At 40.0% G+C, this 27,575-nt stretch overlaps 1 protein-coding gene across 3 annotated transcripts; it reads right to left on the bottom strand.

Moving 5' to 3' along the window:
• Positions 1-2,654: 2,654 nt before the first annotated feature.
• On the bottom strand, positions 2,655-27,565 carry NDC1 (NDC1 transmembrane nucleoporin). Of its 3 annotated transcripts, none has more exons than XM_081946315.1 (18): positions 27,421-27,565; positions 25,072-25,192; positions 24,395-24,496; positions 23,033-23,213; positions 22,022-22,160; positions 20,302-20,407; positions 18,875-18,926; positions 17,797-17,929; positions 17,446-17,538; positions 17,001-17,082; positions 15,979-16,137; positions 13,139-13,396; positions 12,905-13,023; positions 11,111-11,161; positions 10,517-10,580; positions 7,563-7,663; positions 3,989-4,149; positions 2,655-2,956 (listed from the first exon to the last, which is right to left on the bottom strand). In XM_081946315.1, exons 1-18 carry the CDS (start codon positions 27,451-27,453, stop codon positions 2,893-2,895), a joined length of 2,019 nt encoding a protein of 672 aa, XP_081802441.1. In that variant the 5' UTR covers positions 27,454-27,565; the 3' UTR covers positions 2,655-2,892. The 3 variants fall into 3 exon arrangements, with proteins under 3 accessions (XP_081802441.1, XP_081802440.1, XP_081802442.1); XM_081946314.1 differs by having other exon boundaries at positions 20,302-20,410; positions 27,421-27,564; XM_081946316.1 differs by lacking the exon at positions 13,139-13,396 and having other exon boundaries at positions 20,302-20,410.
• Between the last annotated feature and the right edge of the window lie 10 nt (positions 27,566-27,575).

The following is a 27,575-nucleotide window of genomic DNA, read 5'->3' as shown; positions in this document are numbered from 1 at the left end:
CAAACGATTGAATAGCTGAAAAATAAAATTGGTGGAAAAATTACTGTATGGATGTAAGAGAAATGTCATACTTAACATAAAGTAAGTTTAGGTACTGTCTTTTGAAATTAGAAGCCAATAAACTTTCCATGTTCCAATACTATCTTCAAACTGAATTTGAAACTCTTGGTAAATTATTATTGACCAACCCTCCTGCCCTTGGTAAATAGGAGATTGTAGAATTTGTTCTTCTAATCTATTCCCAAAAATATTAAGTATGAACATATTATGACGAGAACTATTATATGTAGGAATAGGAACATCTTAAATTTTTCATATTTGGGAGCTGGATACCCATGCTCTCCTACTTGACCTAAATTAACACTTCTAATAATGATGATTGTTTCCAAGCCCCAAGTTTTTCAGATATATAATACTGCAACTTAGAAGCAAAAATTTCAACAAGTTAGCGACTCACATTCTGCTTTGAATGAAATAAAAACACATCTAATTCTGTTGAAAAAAATCATGAGAAAATTATGAAAGCACATAATTAGAAAGCTTCTCCAAAATATTTGCAAATCTAACAAAACAGAAAATCCTCAGGAAATTCTTAAGGCCCATTTCAGATTGCTTGCATTCAATCATTAACTGAAACCACTGAAAGACCACGGAAAGGGTGGGCCAGATCATCCCACTTAATGGAGAAAGGATAGGTAAAAGGGACAATATGGGACAGAGGCTCCTCTGTACAGTACTTGATTACATTGTTTTAGAAAATTTTCCAGCCTCTTGAATAGAACTAAAGCAAAGATTAAGGGAACAGCAAAAACCATATGGCACTCATTGTTGAAATTGATGGTAATATTATAACTCATTTTGATGTGCTAGCTAGACGGATGCATATTATTGAGGACAAAGAAAAGCCAAATTCCCAGAGATGTTATTTAAGCAACCCCTTGAAAAAAGTTCCTGTTTTCAATAAGGCATAACAAGTATAGAATAGAATTAGACATCAGATTGTTCTTTTGGGTACAATATGTTTTAGACAGTTGATTCTGATAGAAGCACAAAAAAACTTAAAAGAACATGGCAGACTGTGCCAGTCTATAAACTCCAGAAATCTAACTCACAGAGGTCTTCTCTATTCTGATTCCACCCAAAAAATTATTAGAGGTACGATTTTAGAGTCTTCAATCAACACAGTCAATGATGCCCATGTTCTGAGGAATTCTGTGAGTTGCATTCCCTTCTTTTCAGAAGGGTCTTTTATTGAAGAGCATGTAAAAACCTCATCTGCAGTAACCTGTCTCTAGCCAATGCCATAAACCAGTGGTTCTCAACCTTCCCTATGCCACAACCCTTTAATACAGTTCCTCATGTTGTGGTGACCCCCAACCATAACATTATTTTCGTTGCTACTTCATAATTGTAATTTTGCTACTGTTATGAATCGTAATGTAAATATCTGATATGCAGGATGTATTTTCATTATTACAAATTGAACATAATTAAAGCATAGTGATTAATCTGCCAATCTTGGTTTGGGAGATTAGCCAGGCTGGGATTCTCCAGGATAAAATGACCTCCCTGCCTGCCTCCAGCAGCAGTTCGTAGTTTACATGAGTTTCACTTTATTAAGTTTACTTTTTTTACATTCCGTTCCCCCCACCCACCCAGTTTTTCCTTTCTTTCTTTCCATTCCTCCCTCCCTTTTCTTCTTTCTCTTTCCATTCCTCCCTCCATCCCCCCTCTCTCTCTCTCTCTCTCTCTTTCTTTCTCAAGAATCGTTACAACCAGTCGTGGGAGCATGTAGCGGTTAATTCATGCGAGCAATCGATTTAACAGATTAAGAAGTTGCCCTTTAAATGGGATTTTAAACGGGCTTAAGCTACATCGAACGGTGTTCCATCCCGAATGGAATTCCTCGGGACGGAAGGAATGGTTGGGTGGGGCCTATCCTCCCCTCCGACCTCTCCTGCCAGCCCTTCCCGGGGGCCAAAAGCCTCCGAGCTCAGTTTAGCCTGCAGGACAGGACCGACGGCAGGAGCGGCAAAGGCAGCATCCAGGCCCAAGGCGGCTTGAATCCCGGCATGTACCTGCCTGGGCGAGAGCCCGTCCCGCCGGCTGAAGCGGGTGGCCCGACTGCCCTGCCGGTCTCCTGTTCTCTGGGCACCTTTGATCCCCTGTGCAGGCAGCTGGGCTGAAGCGGCTGAAGCCGATTGCGCTCGCTTCGGACCTCCGTCAGAGCCGAGGCTGATCCACCACCCAGAACAACCTGTCTCTCTCCCCCTTCAGCGCCTCGGCCTTTCCCTGGGGTGGAGACTGGGCAGGGCGGTGTCTGGGTTGCTCCCGGAGCAGGCTGCGTCGCCATCCGGTGCTCTTCATGCACCTGCCGCTTCAGGACGCGCTCCTGAGCATGGGCGACGCCGGTGGAGGTGGATGGTGTTAGGCGACCCACGTGAAAGAGTCGTTCGACCCCCAAAGGGAACCGCTGCCATAAACTCTGGAAGCCTATTTTATCTGTATGCATGTGGCAACTGGGTGACAATCAGATCTGTGTGAATTTAACTTTTCTCAACAGTTACCAATGCAAAGTCAAATCATAGAGGACCAATAGCCTCAGGAAGTATATTAAATCAAACTATTATTCAATTAGTCCAAAGTGCATTTAGTTTAAATATCTTTTTATTATACAAAATATCAGAGTAAAACAATCCCAAAGTTTAAAAAATACATGTATATGTATTACAAAATACATACACATCAACTTATGAGTTGCCAAAAAGGAAAAAAAAAGTACATATTTGAGAAGCCAGTGTGATAGATCAAGTCACTTTAATTTTGTTTTGACCCGAGATTGCTGCAACCTTACTATCCATCTCCAATAGTATGTGCAACTTGGCTTCTCTATTATTCCTTGAAGTCCAAGAACTGCTGCAGTCTTTTCTTATGTTCTGAAGACACTTGCACTGCACTAAAAAAGAGACAGAGAGAGAGATCAGAAAACATATTTTGCAAAACCTGTTCCAAGATGTATTAAAATACGCACTATAAAAAATTGTGATGACCTCCTGGAACATTTTTCTAAATAACCTTGGCTGAAGAAAAGGGATCCGAAATAAGAAAATTAAGAAAGCAAATTCAGATGTGAGTTATTTCCTCCAATCCTGACATGGCTTTAAGCCCTATTCAGACATTTGTTAAGAACACATGTCTGAAGAGCACTTGCCTCCAGAGTACCTGCCTTGCTGGCTCTACTTCAGTCTTTCCCTGCTGAATGTAAGGCTCTCAAGCATGTTCAGCTGAATGCACTTAAGCTCACTACAAACTGTTTTTAATACAAGCTCAGAGGAATTATAGAGTTTTTTTTAAGATAGGTAAAACCGGCTTAGTTGTTGCTGCTGTTCTTTGTAATACTTATTTAATTGATATAACAATGCATTACATTTTGCTGTGATGGTCTGAAGGTGCTTTTTCCAAAAGGCAACTGGCCTTGCTTGGTTTTTCTTCTTCTTTTTATATTCTTTGCAGTCATCTGGTTATATCCAGAAGCATATCAATCTTTTTATTTCCCACCAGTTAGAACTGAAGAAGCTTTTTGGATGAGAAGTGAAATGTTTTCAAAGAAAAAAAAACCCAAAGGAAAAAGGCTTTTTGAAAAATCTCTTTGGAACAACCATGATCTAGATCAGTGTTTCTCAAACTTGGCGACTTTAAGTCCTGTGGACTTCAACTCCCAGAATTCCCCAGCCAGCTATGCTGGCTGGGGGATTCTGGGAGTTGAAGTCCACAGGACTTAAAGTCGCCAAGTTTGAGAAACACTGATCTAGATGATTGAGAATCTCCATAGACCTTTCAATGTGATCATTAAAGTCCATATTATAGTGTAGATAGTGTTCCTCCCATCTTTCCCAATAACAATCCATCACGGTTTTAATTCATCCACAATATATTTTAGCACATTAATAAATGAACACGAGTACAGTTTTAGATCCTTCAAACTCACTTTAAATGTTCTCCAAAGGTGGTGGTTATCCGATAGATTGCAGTTTTTAGTGATGATCTCAAAGCAAATCGAAGGGTCTTGTAGGAAGTGTCTGCAAGATTTCCTGAAGTTTTGGGAGGTTTGCTGGAAACATGAGGAAGTTTGAAGTGTTTGTCTACAACCTAGAATGAAAAAAAAATTCCAATAAACATGCTGACATTTAGAGTCTTATGTGACAATCTATGTGCTACTAAAACTCTTGTCTGTTTGTAAGCTTCAATTATCCAAAATAGTACACTATAAGGCAATGATTTTTTAATCAACGTACTTAAAATGTGTTAACTTGAAGAATGCGTACAAAATCAGAAATTCCTTACTTTTATGGAATTGAATTTCAAAGAATTTCAGATCAGTTGTATTTGCAAACTTTTGGTTGGTGCAGGGCCACCACACTTAGCCACATAATTATTATTTCTGATACTTCCTGCCAGTTTCCCACAAGCAACATCAATGGGGAAGCCAGCAGGAAGTCAGAAGTCACTCCTTTTTGCCCATATGTCATTATTCTGTTTCTGTTTGGATAAAAAAGTATCTCTGAAAGATGACCCAACACATTTAGTAAATACACATTTAGTATTTAGTAAATACTAAATGTTTATCAAAGGTTTTAAAACAATTCAGAAATCAAAAAGATCAAGGTTCTAAAAACCAACATAATTCAATTATTAAAAAAAACATATTTCCCTTATGAGAAAATGATTGTTAATTTGTCCATGCTAAGAAAATGATTGCTAAACATTGTCCATGCTAAGCCAATCTATAAACAGTAATTATCAATAAATCATGATTTACGCATTTCAAGGGCTACACACCTACTATTCCAACATTTAATGAACCACATGATCCCTTACTGCAACGTGCAATCACAAGGAAAATAATGCCCAGAAAGATAGCTAAGCTAATACAAGTTTAATAATTTAGATATTTTTTGTGGCTGTGCAAATTCTTTCTGTGTCTTCTCCAATGTAAACCAACTGTGGTAAGCCCTGATGAAAATGCTAGTATCAACTTTGGACACCAAGCTCCATGAGGAATAGAATTACATTTTGTCAATCAAAAAATACTGTTCTGCCCAATATTGTTTAAACAACTAACACTAGACTTATAGAGGATAAAAACAGAAGAACGGGTTGTGCATGCTTTGCATTGAAAGGCGAAAAAAAAAGTTTCAGAAAGTAGGACGATGGGGACTTCCGGTTCCGGCGGCTGATGGCGACGGGCAAGTCTTTGCTCGCTCCGGCTCCCTGGTGGGCTTCCCCACTCCTTGGGGGGCACAGGACGCCCCGTAGAGGCGTCCTGCCGGAGGGGCGGCACCGCAGGGGATCCCTAGATCGGCGGCGGCCGGCAGGAGGTCCCCCGCATCGCCCAAGGCACCGGGGAGCAGATCGGAGGGCGCGTGGGCGTCTTCGCTGAGAGGCTGATCGGAGAATGAGCAAGCAGAAGGACGCGGCTGCGGTGCGGTGAGGCGCAGATCCCCCTCCATCCCCTTTACTGACTTGAAGAAATTGCCAGCAGTTTAAAACTTTTTCTTTCGGCTGACTTGAGAGGCGCGGCTGGAGGGAGGGGGACTTTCCCCCCCCCCTCGGACAGGCGGCTTGGAACAATTTTGCTCTCAGCCCCAGGGGAAGGAGGAGGGGGGAGAGCCAACCAATGATACCACACCCCTTCTTAAAGTGACTTCTTTTGAACTTAACCCCATAATACATTGATGATCTGAGAACTTTGGGAACTTTGAACTCTGAAAACTTTGTTATGCCTCTAAACCCGAAGCTGACAGGGCAAGATGGCACACTTCCGTTGTCTTCATGAACTGTGAAACCTGACTCCACCTTTAAAAACTCAGGCTTCCGGTCTTTGTCTCCGTGCTACTCAGATAAATCTTTTGTGGATTGCTACCCCTTGAGCTCCCTGGAGTGAAAAATTTTGCTCTATTGCCAGGGTGATTAGAGAAATTCTCTTCTGCCTGGACCTTCTGCCTCCTGGACTCTTCTGGCAGCTCTGCTGCTCTGACTGTCCATTCTCTACACTGACTGAACTCTTTATTCTACAAACAATGTCTCCTAAAAGACCACCCCCTGGAAAGCCTGGCTTTGCTACCTCTGCCCCGACATCAGCAACTTCCAGCCCTGGTACACAATCAACGATAACAGCCCTGATGCAACCCAAAAGTACAGAGATGGACTTTCAACAAATGTTTCAACAATTACTACAGGGACAACAGGAAATCAAGAAACAGCTAAAAGAGATGAAAGAAGATATTAAAGAGAATCAAGTTCAAATTAATAAGAATTCACAGAGACTGGACCTTTTGGAGGGTGGGGCGGCTGAGATGAGGGAGGGGGTGGAGGGGGTGCAGAAGGGAAACAAAGAACTTGATACCCAACAGATGAAAATAGAATTTGAGAGAATGTCCTTTTATCTTAGATTCCAAAATGTGGTGGAAGCAGATGATGAAAACATAAGGGACATAATGACAAGTATTTTGGCTGAATACATCCATAAAGAAAAACAACAGATGGGGTGGGAGATAGACCTGGTTTATAGAGTGAATTCAGCTTATGCTAGAACACACAACATGCCCAGGGAGGTACACATTAAATTTCTTAGAAAAAGCACAAGAGATGAAATTCTGAGTGCACAAAGGGGGCAAGCCTTGACATACCAAGAAAGGGAAATAACCATTCTGAAGCAGATCCCCAAGAAAGTGAGGGGAAAAAAGAAAAAATTATTCGCAATTAGCGAATAAATTATACCAGAAAGGGGTGTGGTTCAGATGGTTGATGCCTGAAGGTTAATATTCTGGGAGGAGACAAGAATTAGAATTAATACACCCATAGAGGCACAGGCCTTTATGGAAAAAAACAAAACACGCCTAGAAAAAACAGAAGATCCTATAACAGACACGCAGGACACGGGAGGGGCCGGTGCCCTGTCGGCGGGGGGAGATGGGGCAATATCAAGAAAGCTCAGATCACAACAATGAATAAGAAAATCTTTTTGACATAAACTGACCGAAAGTACTAATGGAATTAATATGCTGACTATATACTACTATGTATTAATGATTTTTATCTAGATGTATACTATGAGTTTGGAGGGAGGGGGCACCTACCGCACTTTGCAACTGCCAAAATTTGTATACCTTTTCCACTACCTTTTTCTTTGTAAATTAAAAAAAAAACAACAATAAAACTTTGTTTAAAAAAAAAAGAAAAGAAAGTAGGACGACGGGAAGAAAGCACTTGTCTGCAGCTCCTTAAATCAAATACGAATTCTCCAGGGAAGATACAATAGCTGTAGCTATGTGATCTCAAAACAAGATATAGTTGTTTTAAGGTGCTGCAGAAGAAGTGCTACAGTCACAGCCCACTTTACCCTTAAAAGCATCTTTTTGATTTTAGCCTAACCAATATACCCGCTTTAACTATAGGAAAAACATTTAATAGACTTTAAAAGAAACAGCACATACTCATTTTTCTAGTAGTATGTTATGACTTCATACTTCTTTTCTGTGAAAAGAATTAAGGCTCCTTACCTCCTGAAGAGTTAGCAAAGTACTCAGAATTGCTGGCAGTGTTGTCTGAACAACACCATACCTATCTTCAGTAAATGACGTTGCTACAAGATGTGATAAACCTTCAGAAAAAAAGAGTAATTTTTAATTCCAACCGGTTAAATATCATAACATTTAAGATTGCAGTGTTCTGTCATGGGGCTCTCAATTTACAAAAGTTCGATATTCATTTTCACCATTCTTTCTTTCCAAGAATGTAAAACCAATCTCCTCTTAACTTGGAGAGCCACCGGATTTCTAAATCTCAACTCTCTGAATTTCCCAGCCAACATGGTCATTGTGAGAATTCTGGGTGTTGAAGTACTTGTACACAAACAAGAAACATTTCAGATACTGTAACAAATCAATATGTTCAAAATATGCACAGCTGATATTGTATCCCCCTGAAAAAATATATCTATCCTCTCCTCAGGACCAGTGGCGGGATTCAAATTTTTTTACTACCAGTTTTGTGGGTGTGGCTTGGTGGGAGTAACGTGGCTTGGTGGGCGTGGCAGGGGAAGGATACTGTAAAATCCCCATTCCCTCCCCACTGCAGGGGAAAGTTACTGCAAAATCCCAATTCCCTCCCGATCAGCTCGGGAGGCAGAGAATAGATGGGGACAGGGACAGTCAGAGGTGGCATTTACTGGTTCTTCGAACATCTCAAAATTTCCGCTACCGGTTCTCCAGAACCTGCTGAATACCATCTCTGATCACGATTCCAGAGAACAGAGAAAAGGAAGCTTGGTGGCAATGTCCTTCCCCCCGACATTAGAATGACTACGGATCTCCGCTCCTTCCGCCAGAAACTTAAAACCCACCTATTCCAGCTAGCCGGCTTGGCCTAATTCCACCTATCCCACCTCAGTTCTATTTCTAAATTTTTAAGATTGGTTTTAAGGTCTGTTTTTTTAATTTTTATAAATTGTACAGGGGTTGTTTAATTTGATTTTTACCTATTTGTATGATTGTCTGTATGTTTTAAATTTATTCCTATACACCGCCCCGAGTCCCTCCGGGGAGAGTGGGCGGTCTAGAAATTTAATAAATTATTATTATTATAAATTATTTCCACTCCCCAAAGGCTAATGTATTCTCCTCAATCTGTGGAAAACTTTGAAGCCCCATTCTGCCAAAACCCAATTAGAAAAAATCCTCCTCCCTAATCATGAAACTGATAGGAAATTTTGACTCAGTAGAGATTCTTCCTGACTCCTACATAGAGGAAGAGGCCACTGCCATGAGCTACGGAAACATTCCCCTTCTTAAAATTTCTCAGACTGCCATCAAGCATAGTTTGATTTATACCAGCATGGAGTCCTCCAGCTGAATGCCCCATCCGAATACTCCTTAAAAAGGACCCTAATCTAGAATCTAGCCATAAAAAATAGCAGAAATCAATCTAGGTGGTGAAGAAGAAAGATACTTGGGATCTGCAAGACCAGCTCAACAGGTGGAAAAGGCCAGCAGCTACCTATGTAATCAACTACAGTACCTATAGCAAATTCAAGAGGATTCCTCTGCCTATGGCAAGCAAGCAACAGGTAAAGTTTCCCCTCGAACATATGTGCTAGCCGTTCCCTACTCTAGTGCTCATCTCCGTTTCAAAGCCGAAGAGCCAGCGCTGTCCGTAGACGTCTCCGTGGTCATGTGGCTGGCATGACTAAATGCTGAAGGCACATGGAACGCTGTTACCTTCCCACCAAAGGTGGTCCCTATTTTTTCTACTTGCATTTTTACGTGCTTTCAAACTGCTAGGTTGGCAGAAGCTGGGACAAGTAACGGGCGCTCACTCCCTTACTATCGCTAGGGATTCGAATCGCCGAACTGCCGGCCTTTCTGATCAACAAGCTCAGCATCTTAGCCACTGAGCCACCGCAGCAGATCATAAAAAGAAGAAAGATGTTTCAAATTCTTGGCCATTCCTCCTTCAAAGAAAGCAAGATTTTTCAGGGCTTCTTTATGAAGATTTACTGAACATGTTCCAAATAAAGTTATACAAATCTTAAGAACAAGGTGAAGATTTTTTTTTCACCTTCAGAATTCAATTTATATCCAGGTTTCTAAGGGAGAGATTTTCCCAATCTCTTGTTCAAGGCTTTTATGAAAACTGTGTGGCAGCCATTCTTCATTAACAATGGAGGATTCTCTGCCTGGTTAGATTGTAATGTCTCCAAAAATCTAAACAGAATTTTAACAAACCCCTGGATAAGTAAAGTCCCAAAGACTGGGTAGATGAGCTGTTTGCTGGAATAAATAGAGGGGGATCTGAAGAAAAGCAATACCCTGTTCACTGATCTACCGCCTGTCTCCATAAAGGTCTAATCTAGTCTACCAAAAGCCAATCTGTGGAACAGATAACAGAGGACAGTAGTGCAACTTCTCAATAAAAAACCCAATGATAGGGTTAGGCCTTTCAGTCCTGTAGGGCAAGGGTCCGCAACCCCCGATCAATGAACCAGCACCGATCTGCGGCATGCCAGAAGCTGGGCCGTGCAAACAAACAAAGCCCCATCTGTGGGATCCAGGCAGCACGCCCCCTCTTGGCCACGGAAAAACCTCTCTCCAAGGAACCGGTCCCTGGCGCCCCAAAGGTTGTAGGGCATGTGTGTTTGTAGCTTTAAAAGCCATCCAAAGATGAATCTATGATGTTCAATTATCTTAAAAAGCAGGGCAAGTAACAGATATATGGCAACGTGTTACTTATTTGGGAGATGTTTCAGGTATAAATAAATTGTTCCTATTATTTTATTGTTTTTTTTTTTAAAAAAAATCTTGTTTAGGAATCTGCGGGTTTTGGATGGTTCATTAAGCTTTTAATAGAGTGTTTTATTGTTTCATTGTTTACTTCCTGTATTGTTTATTTTTTGTAATTTTCCTTTGAAATATAATACAATGAAAAAAGCTTTTTAAAAAATAAAGAGATTATTTACCTTCCAAAGCCCAAATATGCATTTGGGTATCCGAAAACAGGGCTTGGACTGATGCTTCAGGGTGCTGAAGAATAAAATGTTTTGCAAATTAATTAATGAAGTTAGCTGTAGGTTTTAAATACTAATAGCAAATGTAATCAGCAAGAGTTCTACTTAATGTGTTAACAGTTCCAATGTTCAACCGATTAATTCTAATATCCTTGCAAACAAGTTGCTGATAAATTAAAGTCAATTATTAAAATTTAAATCAGTAGTTAAAATGTAAGTGTCCATTTCAAAAATCATTGTACAAAATTCTAGTTTAAGAATTAAAGAAAAGCATTATGAGCCACGGTGGAGCAGTGGTTAGAGTGCAGTACTGCAGGCTACTTCTGTTAACTGCCGGCTGCTTGCAATTTGGCAGTTCAAATCTCACCAGGCTCAAGATTGACTCAGCCTTCTAAGGTGGGTAAAATTGTTGGAGGCAATATGTTGACTCTTAAAGACGGCTGTAAAGCACTGTAAAGCGGTATATAATTCTAAGTGCTATTGCTATTAGTAAGAATACTTGCCATCCTAAAAAGGCCAATTATTAACTTACATATGCAGTCTTACCTTGTTGAAAAAATACATTATCAGGACTCGTTTTGACAGGAAATTTCTGATCTGGAAGAAAAAGAAATCTATGAAGTGCTAAAGAATATATGAAGTAATTCAGAATAATATATAAGTCCAGTTGTAAGCTTTAACCAAAGCTTTTCTCCTATATAGGTAGTCCTTGACTTACAAAGTTCATTTGGTAACCTTTCAAAGTTACAATATCACTGAAAAAGTGACGTGACCATTTTTCACACTTATAACCATTGCAACTGATTCATATTTATGACAATTATAGCGTCCTGGGGTCATGTAATCACCTTTTATGGCCTGACAAGCAAAGTCAATGGGAAAGCCAAACTGTGTTACTAATTTAACAACTGCAGTGATTCACTTAACAACAGTGGCAAGAAAGGTCGTAAAACAGGGCAAAACTTACTTAACAAACGTCTCACTTAGCAACAGAAATTTTGAGCTCAATTGTGGTCGTAAGTCAAGGACTACCCGTACTGGGGTGGACGACAGGGAGCACAACTGGAATTCTAAGAGTATATAAAAATCATTGTCTTAGATGTGCCTATTTTCAAAATTGGTGGCCTGGGGGACAATTCTCAATTAAAAAATACATTTTTACCAAAACTTAAACTAGCTCCCTGGAGGTCTCTATAGCACACTAGCTGGATCCACAATATGATGCTATCTGTTATGTTCTATAACATGGCCACTTTTAATTAAAATAATCTTTATAAAATATCAGCTGAATCAAGGAGCTTTGTGCTAAGACAGATATTTGGGTTTCTGGAAGTACCACTTTGATTGATCCTGAGCTATAAATATACCCAAGTCTTAAAATGATTGGAATTAATCCTTCCTATATAAAAAAGAAGGAAATGCACTATAAGTGCACCTGCTTAACAACCACTCATTCAACAACTGTTTGAACTTATAGCAGTGCTTAGCAAGTGGTACTTATGACCACAGTGTGCAGCAGCTGCCAAAAAAGTCACCACAGTTTTAGGCTGCATAAAAAGAGGGACAGAATCAAGATCACGTGAAGTGTTAATACCACTTTATAATGCCTTGGTAAGGCCACACTTGGAATACTGCATTCAGTTTTGGTCGCCACGATGTAGAAAAGATGTGGAGACTCTAGAAAGAGTGCAGAGAAGAGCAACAAAGTTGATTAGGGGACTGGAGGCTAAAACATATGAAGAACGGTTGCAGGAACTGGGTATGTCTAGTTTAATGAAAATAAGGACTAGGGGAGACATGATAGCAGTGTTCCAATATCTCAGGGGTTGCCACAAAGAAGAGGGAGTCAAACTATTCTCCAAGGCACCTGAGGTAGGACAAGAAGCAATGGGTGGAAACGAATCAAAGGGAGACACAACTTAAAACTAAGGAGAAAATTCCTGACAGTTAGAACAATTAATCAGTGGTACAACTTGCCTCCAGAAGTTGTGAATGTTCCAACGCTGGAAGTTTTTAAGATGATGTTGGATAACCACTTATCTGAAATGGTGTAGGGTTTCCTGCCTAAGCAGGAAGTTGGACTAGAAGACCTCCATCTCTCTGTTATTCTATTCTAAAACCAACCCTTGGCGTTCCGGCTATTGTAGCATCCCCTACAATTGTCATAATCTGGGAACTCAGTGACTGGCTTGCAAATACGACATTGCAGCATCCAGTGGTCACATTTGAGATCTTGACACTGGTTCCCACAAGCAAAATCACTGGGGAAGCCAACAGGAGGTCACCAAGGATCACCTGCAAAGAAAATATACCGTGCATTGTTTCCTTTGTGGTTAATACCTGTTCTTTCTTGTTCTGTAACCACATGTAGAAAGACCCTGGCTCTGCTGCTTCCTTAGCATCCTTTGCAACCACCATCATTGGGTGAGGTTCATCGGGGTAGCCTGTCAATTGCAGATCTGTAAGAAAAATCCATCCCATTTTTTTTTTAAAGTTATTTCTTTAAAACAAAGTTCCTTAATAATTATCTTACTAGACGATCCAGATCAAAATTGACATAATAATATTTCCTACCTGAACTTGATGTCCATAGTTTTGGTCCTCTTCTCATAATATGGGGACTTTGGACAGATCCATGCCAAGGAGAGTTTAACTCCAACAGTCCAGGCTTATGACCCAAAAGGGAAGTATTAAAAGGTGATCCTAAATTGCTTCCAAGATCAGATGCAGGTGATGTTTTTAAGGGCAACAGAGACGATTTAACCAGGGAATGCATATGGGCTCGAGGAAATATGCCGGTCCTTGGCGTCTGGAATGAGCTTTCTTCAGGAGCTGCTCCAAGCAAGGAATCATATTTTTAAAAGCTACATTCAGGATGCCTTGCACCAACAAAATAAGTGGCAGCTGCTAACTTAGATGCAGCGAATAACGGAGTTAATTCTTTTTGTAACTTGTATGAAACACAAAAGAAAATTACTAGTACAATTTCCACTAAGAAAAACAAGACTGCGGAGCTCTGAAGTGGCTATGCTAAATCGATATTAAAATATCACTCTTCTCGGAATAGGCTTGATGAATCAAACGTGATATTATTAAGAAACATCTTACTACTCTCCGATTTTTCGCATTTCTAGATTCACATTTTGAAACAGATTTGTGGGAGTAGTTTAAATAGATATGTACATATGATTTTACAGCAGCTGAAGCGATTATTATTAAATGGCACTGCAGAAAGGACATTTACGAAGACAGAAAATGAGAGAGGGACTAAATATATTGTGGTTGACTTAGTTGTCTGAACTCCGCCGCTGTGGTTTATAAATCACAATTTATAGCTTAATTTAGGCTTCTTCAACAAGCCATGGTTAAGACAAACCATGACTTATGGAAAAGTGTAAATCCAATAATGAATCTCCAAGTTACACCTGGAGATTATTTGGTTTCTTTTTATTATGAATAATAGCTCGCAATATAGATATTATATTAAGGGTACAGAATAGAAATGAATAGGGTTTAAATGATCAAAGTAGCTAGGAGCCTTTCAGTCTTCAGATCTTTGAAGATTATTTTAGGATGTTATCAGAAGGAAGAGGGTCCATTTATTTGAGGATTTTGAGAGTAGAATTGAGAATGTGAAATTATTTCCATTTCAACTCTGAGTCCCTCATCTAAAAAAGTGGCTCCAAATATTTCTTTTGACCTGATTTGCGGCTATTGTGGACATTCAATAAAAATGAGAATAAAAATAAATGTAAAGGTTCCCCTCGCACATATGTGCTAGTCGTTCCCGACTCTAGGGGACAGTGCTCATCTCCATTTCAAAGCCAAAGAGCCAGCGTTGTCTGAAGACGTCTCCGTCGTCATGTGGCCGGCACACTGAACACTGTTACCCTCCCACCAAAAGTAATTCCTATTTTTCTACTTGCATTTTTACATTTTTTCGAACTGCTAGGTTGGCAGAAGCTGGGACAAGTAACGGGAGCTCACTCCATTACACTAGGGATTCTAACCACCGACCTTTCTGATCGACAAGCTCAGCCTCTTAGCCACTGCGTCCCCAAGAATGAGAATACTTGCTCTCAAAAGTGTTAAATTCTTGAATTTGGGGGGGAGGGGGGAATCCAAAAAAGCTAAAACATAGAATAACTGAAATTGGACTACTTGTATGTAAACCTCTGCAATGCAAGCTCTGAGAACTGCAAATGAGATGCTAAGGTGCCACATGTGGATTTCCAGCTACAGGTTGTGGGATAAAAATTAAAGATCCATTCTTCTGAGGTTCTTTAATTATACTTGTCATGGTTATCCTTGATAACGTGGGTTGAATAAACCAATGTATTAGGACCGTGATGGCGAACCTATGGCATGCATGCCAGAAGTGGCAGGCAGTGCCCTCTCTGATGGCATTCGGGCCATCAATCCAGTTCAACTCGGCCACACATATGCGCATGCCTCCCACTGGTCAGCTGGTCTTCAGGTGTCTGCCGCACATGCACAGGGGCGTGCGAAGGGCCGCTCACGCACGTGTTGGGGGACATGTGGGAGAATCACACGCATACGTGGGGCCACACACGCCTGCATGGGGATGGGGCACGTGCACAGGACACAGGCACATGGGGTGCACATGCATTGCATTTGGGGGGTTTGGGTGCGCGCACACGCATTCACGCGGGCTTTGGGCACTTGATCCGGAAAAGGTTAGCCATCACTGTATTAGGACATAGACCACAGCAATTTAAATTGCCACAATGAGATATCTGGGTACGGGTAGCTCTCAACTTACAACCACAATTGGTACTGGAAAGTCATAGGCTTAGGTACCATATGAGCATACCTGATTTTACAACTGTTTTTATGGTGCCTATTAAGCAAATCATGTGGTTGTAGATGCAAACCATTCTCCCGAATGGGTACTTTTGTCAGAAGCTGGCAAAAAAGTCACGAATTGTGGTCATATGACTGTGGGGTGCTGCCATGTCAGCTGGTTGTCAAGTGTCCAAAATGTAGTCATGTGATCTTGGGGGGGAGGGGGTAGGTATGGCATGATTTCATTATGCCAATGAAACTATGCCAAGAAATTAAAACTAAAGCAGTTCATTAGCATGTTGCTTGTTATCAGACCAAAAAAAGTTAAAATGCCAGTGAAACCCACTCTGCTCTTTTTCTCACACTTTCATGACTGCTACATTAGTACACTAGCCAACTCTTTTCCTAATGCAGTTCTTTCCTATATGACCGACTTGGTGGGATTTAAAGGCTCAAAAAGCTGCACGGCTAAGGGTAACATTTTGATGTTGCAAATCCAAATGACCACTAGATGGCAGCAAATAAATATCTCTATCTCTTTGCTGCCACCTAGCAATCATCTTGGCAACTCAAATTTGGTAGCTGTTGGATTAAACATTGTCCATTACCTGGAGAACTGAAGGACTGTGGCAAGTCTCCTGCAGATGGCTGTTTCAATCTTCCATTTGCAGCTGCAATCTCTTGTTGGATTATCAGCTTTTGTGTCAGATCACTTAGTAGATTCAAACACTCCCCGCAAATTGAAGTCCAGTTGTATGGATGTCCACCTGTCAGAGATACACAGAATGCCAATGAGTACCTATCACAATAACCTTAAATAGTGCTTTTAATTCTGATTTTATGATAACAGATTTAGAACAGAAAGAAAACCACTTATTTGACAAAAAACATATTTTACTAATATTAATAGAAATAATCATTTGTTGCAACAGCTTCAGTCAACACTACGACAAACATTTTTCTAATCCAAAATACATAACCAGAAAAACTTTAATGGAGTAATGTGTGAGGTACAGAATTTACATCCCCATACAATATAAACTTTTAATCAAGATTCTATTGCTCCTAAGCTGTTAGGTTATCAGAATCAAACCTACACATACTGGAATGTCAGGAGTGATAACACAACATTATATGGGTTTATTGACCAACAACAGTTTAGGAAAAATGTGCAAGGTAATTATTCTAATTTCCATGTTCTATTTTATACCTCTTTATATTCACCAATGAACAAAAAGTACAAATAATTTTATTTTTAAGTCTTAAGATATTTTCTTAGCCAGTTTTCTTCTGACTGTTAAATACTTTGAATTCCCCAAAATATGTGGTTCTATAAAAATCTGTATAAGTAATGTATAAGTAAATTTTATAACTAAATAGTCATAATAAAAAGTAAAGCTATGTCATGCTCTCATTCAAAATATCAAATGCAAACAAAACTCTTCTCAAAGGAAACCAATTTACTTCTCACTCTTTATTACCTCCCTTTTCATTTAGGACAGGGGTGTCCAAACTTGGGAACTTTAAGACTTGTGGACTTCAACTCCCAGAATTCCCCAGCCAACAAGTCTTAAAGTTCCCAAGTTTGGACACCCCTGATTTAGGAAAACATCAGTAATTTTTCAAGTACCTGGTTGGCTCAAGCTAAACATCTCTTGACGACGCACGGAAGAATATTGAGAAAGAAACATCAGATCCTGTAAAGCCAAAAACTACAGAGAAATTTTTGTTTTAGAAATAGTGCAAAGCTGGTTATTTTGCTTTTTAATTTCCAGAGTTGAACCATAATCATACAGTTTCCTTTAAAAAAAAAACTTTAAAAAGAGCAATCAGAACATATGGTTGGATTCACAAATTGAATTAAGACATTGTGTAGTTTGCTTGGCTTTGATAACAGACAAGGTGCCAATCTAGCTTCTGCAAGTAAGGATAACCTACAGCTGATTTGTGATTTTGACATGCCAACCAATAATAAAAACTCGATTTTGTTGCCAATTTCTCCTTGTATAATTTCTATTATAATCACACACATAATCATACCGCCTGACAGCTTCCACATCCAGCCAGAGCCATACCTTTAAAAGGGGTGGTGGGTTGCTGTTTAAGATTTTAGGTAAACACTGGTCTGCTTCTTCTGCAAAAGTTGGCTGGACAGGAAAGTGATGTGCCTGAAAATAGAAGACATATACTGCGACTGAAGCAAGAGCCCATCTTTTATGGATGTTACTTAAGGCACAATACTCATTTGCAAGCTTGTCAAAGTAGCAAAATCAACACACTGATGGGAACGTTAGCGATTCAATATAATGCCGTGATGTTGACTTTATTATAACAGAAGTTGTATTAAACAGCGGGGTTTTTGAAATGAAAGCTACTTTGAGAGCAGGGCTAGTGTATTTGGGTAGCAGGGGGCCTGTGGCACCCACCTCGGTTGAAAAAATTCTGAAGAGAAGCCATGCAATGTACCAAGTCATGAGTAGAAACAAACCACATAACCAGCTGTGATACACAAGAGACAAATCCAGGAGACCGGCCACTGTGTCTAGAAGAGGAAGATTGCTGAAAGACCATTAAACAAATAAAAATAGAGTTTATTTCCTTCATACAATTTGATGGGTGGGGTATGAATACATAAAACAGTTTATCGAAAGCACGACTTCCGAGCCTTAAACACAATATAGCTAATCCTCGACTTACAACTGGTTGCTTAGCAACCATTCAAAGCTAGACCTTCCCAAGGGAATTTATAATCCAATCCCCGTGGTCACATGGATGAATTTTGGCACATATGAGTTTGCAGTTCTCACAGTTACATGAATGTGTGTGGCTTTTTTTTTTTACTCAAAACCGGCACTTCCAATATCTTGCAAAACCAGCCAATAGCAAGTAATTGGTTCACAAAAAGAACTGCGGTGTTTGTTTAATGACCACCATTGTAAGATCAGGTTGGTCGCATGAGTGACCTGCTTTACGGCTGTCACAACTTATGGCTATAGTGAACAAGCTTCACTACAATCAAGTCGAGAACTACCTGTAAGTTATGTAAGTGAACACATTGAATATTCAAAGACGTGTTTTTGAGTAAGTTGGGTTGATGAATGCTCAAGATATTGTTATTGTGTTGATATCATCACCAATGTTTTAGAATATGGATATGCTGTTTTTTTAGGAAAATCTTTTTAAGGAATTTACTTATTAAAGTTATCAAACAAATGTTTCTCAGACATAGTTTATAGCCCTATTGGATTCATGTTGCCACCTGCAAATATGTGTCCCTTGAACCCATTGTACAGAATCTTTTCAATTTACAGATACATTCTTGGAATATAATCCCTTCTTAGAAGCACTTTAAGTCCTCACCAATAAAACATACTTGAAAAGCAAACTTTATCCTACACTTCATCACAACCTGTGAACTTAACTGGAAGCACTCATATTGCTTTTTATAGTTTATAGAGTAGGGAAGATACAGTTCAACCTAAATACATGTTTATAGGTACTAACCTATCAGCACGAAGATTCATTGTAGTCATTATCCATGTCCTTGGAATATAACCTGAGAAATCACAAACAGGACAATCAGTGGGTAACATTACATAATTTGCTTTGATAAATTATGCAGAACTTTCAACTAAAAATTTATACTGCCAATACAAGACCCAAAGAATGTGTTTTTAATATATGGCTTGGATCCAAATTCAGTTAGAATAATCTGAGCACTATCAGCAGGGCATGATTGGTGATTATTAAACTGTTCCACTGATTTCCAAGTCTCATTATGTCAAGATCACACCCCAATATAAATACCTTCTTATATGTATAGACTGCTCCAGGTGTAGAGAACTGAATTTGAACCCTACAGAGAAAGAGACATCTTCCTTCTGTGGCATCTTAAGGGTGCTATCAATACTATCAAAATGCAAACAGAAGTATCAGTATGGAGGGGAGGAGAGCGCGATCCTGGTTTCTTGAGTAGTTTCAGATCACCATTTATACACAGACTCACGTTTTACATTACTCACAACGCACCAAGAAATGTTTCCTGCATCTTGTATCAAAATATGTTTCTCTATGCTCTATTAACTTGGACTTCTGAAGTCACAGTTATGGACTTCATCTGATATTTGAGTTGCCGAAAAGTAGCTGCTATGCTTGGCATAAATAAAATAATCACACAGAACAATCTTCTTCTATTCCTCAAATGGCCAGTTTTTCTAGGGAGCCAGAATGAAATAATGATAGTCAAGGATCAATCAGATGCAGACTTGGGAAACCTAGGATCAAGTCCATTGTCAGTCATTAGCAAAATCTCATCCATCTTATTTCACAGGGTTGTTGTGAGAAACAATGAGAGGGCATGTTATGGACATAACCTTGAACTTCTGAAACAGGGCACCATATACAGTAAATGCAATAAATAGGCTCCTCCAGGGGTGGGATCCTACCGGTTTAACAACCGGTTCACTGAGCATGCGCCTGATGTGCGCTGTGCGTGCATGCAGTTTACAGAGAAATCCCCTCCCGCATTACTGCTGGAGAAGAAAACAGCTGAGGCGCAGCAATCCACTCTGCCACGCCTGTCAGCTGGGCTTCAGAAAAGGGAATATAGGTGAATATAGCGCAGGGGCGGCAGGCGGGTCCAGCTGAAAGTCAGAGCAAACCGGTTCGCTCCCAGTTGATAGTCTGAGCTGCTGGTTCGCCCAAACCGGTCTGAACCGGTAGAATCCCACCCCTGGTCTCCTCCCACATTTATATTGCCCATATGGATATACAGAAAAAAAAAAGAAAAGGAACAGTTGCAATAACTCCTCTTCCATTGATCCCAGGACCAAAAGTTAAGATTCATCCTGCCTTAAAACCAACCTCCGTGCCTCACCTCTTTCTATCGCTTTGCAGACCAAGAAAGGAAAGGATAGAGAAGGAACTCTTACCAAAGAAGTAATAAGCAGCACAGAAGTTCCTAACCATATAAAGCGACTCCACGCAACTATGTTTTGCCAGCAGGGGAAGAGATCTTCTGAAGCGCAGATATTTGTACTGCTGAAAAAATTATACACATATATTTCTGAATGGAATATCACATTGAACGTGATGAGCTTTTTCATTCTTTAAATTGGACAATTTTCCAATCCTACCACATTACAGGCGCTTGCCTGATAAAAGTTGCAGGTTAAAGTTTTATTTTTTTCCCTACTGTAATACGGTAAAATATTTATTAGCTAGTGGTAGGACTTTAATTTACGCATTGCAGCTACACATCAATATACTTTTTATAAGTGCTTTATTGCTTTATGACTTATCCCATGACAGGCACTCAGTACAACGCGGTTGCACTAGGTGACAAAGTCATTTTTTTCCATACATTTTGACAGTAAAACATAAGGGTTCTATGGTCTACCATAGGTACATATGAAGTTAAGACTATGTTAAGACCTTTCCTTCACCTAAAAAACAAAGGTGTATTTCGCACACAGCAGCATATTTGGTAGTGGAAATGATAAATTTCAGGTATATTTGTCCAAGTTTAGAGCTCAATATTCTTGATCAGCCACTTTTCCCAACTACTGTACATAGAACCAATTTTTCTCTATTTGGATTTTAAACCGCACTAACATTCTTGCAACTTTATGTGAATTCATGCAGCTGTATCTCTGGTTCCAAAGTTTAAAAAAATAGGCTGATCACATCATGTAACAGGTCTTCCATTTTCTGCTTTTCCTAATGACTAAGCAGGTCTTCCAAAATAGATAAACCTGATGTAGACAAATTAGAATACCATTTTTTTCCCCAATGGATAAAACAATTTTAGCAATGTGCAAAAAATACAAAAGTTGAAATTCAACAAAGCTGTTCAAGTTCTTAAATTTTCTGATATAAGTCATAGACTAAAATAAATCAAACATATTTAACCAGGTTAAAAAATTTCCCCATCGATAAATAAATTGCTAAAATTGACCTGGAGAGTCATTATTGAGAAAAAATAAAGATGTTGGCAACGTTTCGGCGAGGTCTGACTCGCCATCTTCAGGCTGTTTTTGGCTTAAAGCGTGGTCAGAGCTGCCATCTTTCTATAAATCTTGGTGGTGTGTGTGTGGAGTGCTGGCTTTGTTTCAGTAAGTGGATTGATTGGCTGTGTGGTTGTATCATGATTGGTAGATTGGTGCTGATTGGTGCTGGCTGTGTGTCTGTTGTTGTTTTGTGTTGTAACGGCCTGGGTGGTGGGTGAGGCTTGTTTGTTGATTAGGGCTGGTTTCCAGATGTCTAGTAGGCGGGAGATATTGTCACGTTTATTCATGTTGTGGGGGTGTTTCTCTATTTCGATAGCTTTCATAATTATTATCTTGTTGAAGTGTTCAGTTTTGGAGATTAATTTGGTTCCTTCAAAATTAATTTCATGTCCTGTAGCTTTAAGGTGTTGGAAAACGGAGGAAGTTTTTTCTTTTTTTCTTACTGTGTTTTTGTGTTCTTGTGTAATGTGTGAATGTATCCTATAAAAGTAACAAAGGGTTTATCCATCATGCTAAAGCCAAGCCTGCACTGGCTTAGCCTAATGTGGGAATATTGTAGGTATTTTTTGAGGAAAGCTCTTTTCCTGGGCATTATTGCAGATCAGATGTAAGGTCTTCATACACTTGTATTTTATGAACTTACTTGTATGGCAGGAAATGGGAGGTAGTTCAAATTGTTGACAAGATATCGAAGACTGTAACTGTAACCCATAAAAGCTCCAAGGAGTAAAAGGAAGAGATGGTATTCATTCAGGCATGTGTGAAGGGTAGCATCAGCAGCACTGCAGCAAAACAGCAATTTTAGTGTTTGCATGCAGCTTCCCTTTTAAAAATATAATATCTGACTTTGTACTTCTTAAAAAGATCTATATGGAATGTTGCAAACTTCCAGATATGCTCAGATCAGAACTCCAGGAATTTCCATTCAATAAAAGTTCAAAAATATCTGGAGATCATGAGAATGGAGAAGGTTGATTTAAATACATGATAATTTAGTACTTTTGGAAGGGATAGGAATCCTCTTTTTTGTAAACTAATTCCCCTTGTTTTAAAAACAACGCAGCAAAATCTCACACAAGATCTTTGCCACAGGACAAGTGTCTTAGCACTATCTGACAGGAATGTACAAATGTTACAGGACTGTGATTAGCAGCAGTGAAAATAGTTTTTCCGCAATGATTAACGTCTCAGAAGCAAGAAGCCACAATGTGACTTCTACACAAAGGTAGCCCAAAGAAAATATTTCTGCTTACTGATGCCAATTATTTTTTTTACGACGATTTAATCCTAAAGAATTGGTGTGAACAAAATTATTTGTGTTATTTCCACACTTGAAATGGAGGGGGCAGAGGAGAGAAAGATCACTATTGGCCTTTGTACAACATACATGAATAACTTATTAAGGCAAAAAACATGATGTCCAAACCCAAAATCTGCATTTTCTCTTTGCAGTGGGGAAAGATTACAAACACACCCACCAGCCTGCTATGCCATCCACTATAGCTTGTCTGTTGCTGGCAAACAAAGATCAGAGAACTGCCAGGAAAAGATCCTTGGACGAGCCAAGGTGTATAAATATAGTATTGTAAAATTTTTGGTCATGTTATTTTCATTTTTCCATGTTATGTATAAACAGAAAACTTTGGGATTATACCTTTCTGTAGTGGTAGCTGTGCATGGCATGGACAAAAAGAGGAACTTTCCCTTGGTCATAACTGCAGCACACCAAGCCACCAGCATCCCCATCACAGCATGGGCAATTGAATGGATCACCTGCTGTGGGTGGATAATCTTGCTTATTAGGGCTAATCGGGAGCAGTGAATAGAAGGCACAACTGCAAAATAAAGAAAACAACATTAACCATCTCCTCCTTAAATCACTCCCTTAGGTTTCCCTCCTATTGCATTATGTTCCAAACCATGGCATTCCAGCCACCACCATTTATTTTAATATTAGGTAACTGTTCTGACCCCCCCCCCCCTCTTCGTACACCAAAGCACTCCAAGACAAGAATACTGCTAGACGATTTATTCACAGTAAATTAACACACTGACTAGACCTTGGCAGCAATCCAGACTTCCAAGATAAGAAACAGACACGAGAGCTTCTCCAGCGTTGGTAATTAAGTTGAACTCTGCAACCAGCCTCCAAGAAGTCCCTCCTTTTATACAATCTTGAGAGGAGCCTAATTACAACCACCTGAGTCCAATTATCTTCTGTATCTGCGTAGTTGTTCTCTACGTCTATCAGCCCTTCGTTGCTGAGCGTCCAGGACCAACTCCCTTGTCTCCTCCCCACTGCTCCAAGGCATGACATCAGGAGCACACTCCCTTTGGCTTTCACCACTGCTCCATGCCTCAGGCGCCTCCTGGTGGCCAACCAGCCTCTCTGATCCCTGCTCGGAGTCGGAACCCTGTCCAGGGTCCTCCACAGCTTCCAGAGCCGACTCATAAGGCCCCTCACTGTCGGAGTCTGGTTGCAGCTCCAACGGCTCCTGCTGGGCCACAACAGATAACAATAGCAATAGCACTTAGACTTATATAGTGCTTCATAGTGCTTTTACAGCCCCCTCTAAGCAGTTTACAGAGTAAGTGTATTGCCCTCAACAATCTGGGTCCTCATTTTACCCACCTCGGAAGGATGGAAGGCTTAGTCAACCTTGAGCTGGTGAGATTTGAACTGCCAAACTGCAGCTAACAGTCAGCTGAAGCAGCCTGCAGTACTGCACTCTAACTACTGAACCACATCGGCTCTTAAGATAGCTCTTAATATGAAAGGTATTCATATTCAAACCATCCTGCCCATCAGAGAAGTTTTTTCAATGATAAAGGCCAGCTTTGTGAGAATTCTTAAGATACTGATGATTCAAGGAACAATGAGGAGAATAACTCAATTTCTCTTTGGATTACAGAATAAGAGACCCCCCCAAAAACGAAGTTCAAAAGTAAGGATATATTTAAGACACTAATCAGGGCCAGGCGGTGCATCTTATTCGATATGGCTTTCAGTACCCACCTGCGTGAAACTGAACATTGAAGACATTTATTACCATTATCACCACAGACAGCAGGAGTATGCAAAAGATCACATAGGATGTATATAAATCATTGAAAGAATCTGGAACAGAAAAAATGAATTCCTTTTGAGAAAGGATTATAAAGCAGCTATAAGTGGAACAACAGTTCAGGGGCCTATAAGTCTGAATAATGTCCTAAGAGCCTCTGCACTGAAGATATTACCTAGTTGGATAATGAAATGTCTATAAGAAAACAACCAAGCTCAGAAGGCACCAGACACTACAGTTTCTAGCACAATTCTCAACTCAGTGTCCATGGTCGCATGTACGATCTATGCATGCAGGAGAAAAGTTTAGCTGCCTTTCCCTGAATCTTAGTTTTATCTAACTTTAGTAAAAAGCTAAAGAGCTGGCAAGAGGCAACTAAATTATTCTGGCAGTTTCTTTTAGGTTGACAAGATTTTGTCAGATGATTTTTTTAAAATTAACTAAACCTCTAATTAAACTAGAGGTGATCATAAACCACAATCAGAGATGTGACAATCAATCTGAAATGCTGCATAAGCGTTATCAACATAATAAGTACAAAGCAGCGTGATTAAAATACAACAAAATACCATGCAGCTGTATTATTCTGCAGCACCGTTCTCCAACATTGGGTACATTTTGCACATACCTGTGATCCACTGAACAGGATGGAAGAGGTCAATAGTGGTAATGCTGATGAATACTGCCACACACAGAGGAAGCAATAGCACAGACCAAGCAATGCTTGCTGCTGCTCTCCATCTTAAGATCTGGGGGGGGGGGGGGGGGGGGAATCCGATAGTTGGGGAAAGATAAACGTGACGTTTAAAAATAAAAATTCTGGCCACATTTGGCTAAACATACTCAGCTTTATATCACATATGTCACATAAATCCAAACTGAGATCACAGTGGAAAAACTTAAATAGTTTTTAACCTGAGATTGTTCAAGGGGAGTTAATTTGAAATTAACCTAATACCATTCGTCTAGTATCCAGGAATGGGAATTGGAGGCGGAAACAGGGACACAATAGGGTAATCATTTCTTTCTTTAGTTGTTTTTTTAAACTCATCTACAAAGTCCCATCCTTTCTTACACCATGGGCAGGATGACTTTAGACCCCTACCAGGCTTCCACAGACTTTATTTCGATCTTTTGTATTTCAATAACAATAAAAGAGGAAGCATGAATTTGCCAAATAGTGTAAGTTGACTTGGGCATTGGCCAGGGGGCCAGCAAACAAGGGGGCCCCCTCTGGTTGCTCCATTAAAAACCTTTGTTTCATATCAAACTAGATGTATTATGGTGCACAAACACGTGCCTAAAATACATTGCGAGTGGCAAATTCACTAAAATCATCCAGAGGCTGTGGGAAAGAGGGCACTTTTATAATCATAGATGATTTCAACCTTGGAAGTCAATGATCTCGGAATCTATATAGGCAGAGTGAAGCACACAGGAAAAAGTTATGAAAAATTCTGGTTCTGATTCTAAAGCTCCATTCACACAGCTGAACGTTTACAATTCAAGTTCCGGTAAGCTTTTTTGGCCCACGGGGTTGTCTAAGCAGTTCTCAAAGGCATGTACAGTTGTCAATCCACAAAAGAGCTGTTATTTGTCCACCACAGGAAAACTAGGCCAATTGTACCTAAAACAGATTTAACATACTTGGATAGCATTTTATTTAAAAGCACCATCTACTGCAATGAAAAGGATGGGGAAAGGGGGCTTAGTCCATCACTTGTATTGAGACTGGTTACATTTACCGTAATTCTTTTTCTCCCTGACCTGCTAGCTAACCTGATCAGTGAGGCCCTTCATGTGCGTGTAATTTACTTTGGGATTATTTTGGATGATATTTTTAATGCTCTTATTAGAGGTGCTCTAATAGATAAGCTTTTTCAGTTGCAGAACTGAACAATTATTGCATACTGACATAAAGTATGCAAATGCAGTAGTGACCTTAACTGAGGATGGATGGGATAAAAATATAATTAAATAGGCCACAATCCTTCAGATTCCCAACTTCATGCTTTTCAGATGTGTTAGTATTTCTACGATTCTCAACCAACTTGGCCAAAGATTGGTTGGGACTTCTGAAAGTTATAATTCCAAAACATCTGAATCTAAGGGTGGTTGCTCCCAGTTTAGCCCGGATCAGGCGAACCGGTAGTAGCGGTGGGAGGCTCTGCCCGGATGCTGGTGTGTAAAAACGTCACACATGCGTCTGAGCGCATGCGCGAACTAGCAGTAAAAAAATTGGCAACCCACCACTTATCTGAATGGCACTAGATTGGGAAAGACTACAAGTTATTTTCCTTTTAAAGTTAGGAGCGGAATCTCCATATCCCATGCTCAATTCCCTAAAAGGAGAAATCTTCCAGCACTAGCAATTCAGCAAAATTTCTATCCCCTTCTCCTAACAAGATTACCCCCCCCCCAAAAAAAGCTTCAGGACCTAACATACTGGTTAGTTTCTTACATAAACTTAGTTATAAAGTTATGGTTTATTTGAATTGTTGAATGAAAGACAATGCCGGCTTCACAAAAGAATAAAATGCTGTATTTTGTACATCACAATGACTGGATTTGCACACGTTTACGTGCAAAACAACCGCCTATGCATTCCCACGTGAATGCAGCCACTGAAAACCTGCTGACAGCATTACGGCTCCTTTCTTCGTTAAAAGCAAAGGATCGGCCAGTGGCAATTTCAGGATTTTCCATGGAGGGGAACAAAACTGTCCAGCTTAATAGAAAATTAAAATTTTAAAAAGCGTGGCATCTTTATATTTTCATATCTCTGTTGAGTCATTGCAGGCGCGTGTTGACACGAGTCCCCCAAATGCATACAGCAGTTGCAGATTCTCGTGCGAGAAAGCAAGTATCCTTTACACGCTTTCGTATCACGAAATCATCGCAGTCACGAATATGTGGATAACCGGCGTGCGCGCTTAGTCTTTAGGCGCGTTTAATACGAGCGTGGAATTATACGTACACTGAGCTGTTCCCGCGTTGAAACATCTCCCATCGTGCAAAAAGGCAATGAGCGGTATCGGTTCCCGGATGTACTCCCAGCAACCACCGCTCTCCTACCAGTAGTAGGGCAATAGCTTCAATGACGTCTTTTTAAACCCGCCCGTCGTAACGCCG

Source organism: Natrix helvetica (genome assembly GCF_964273705.1).
Source record: "Natrix helvetica genome assembly, chromosome: 3".
Taxonomy (NCBI): Eukaryota; Metazoa; Chordata; class Lepidosauria; order Squamata; family Natricidae; genus Natrix; species Natrix helvetica.
The sequence above is the reverse complement of the archived record's forward strand: the minus strand, read 5'-3'. Positions and strand labels throughout refer to the sequence as shown.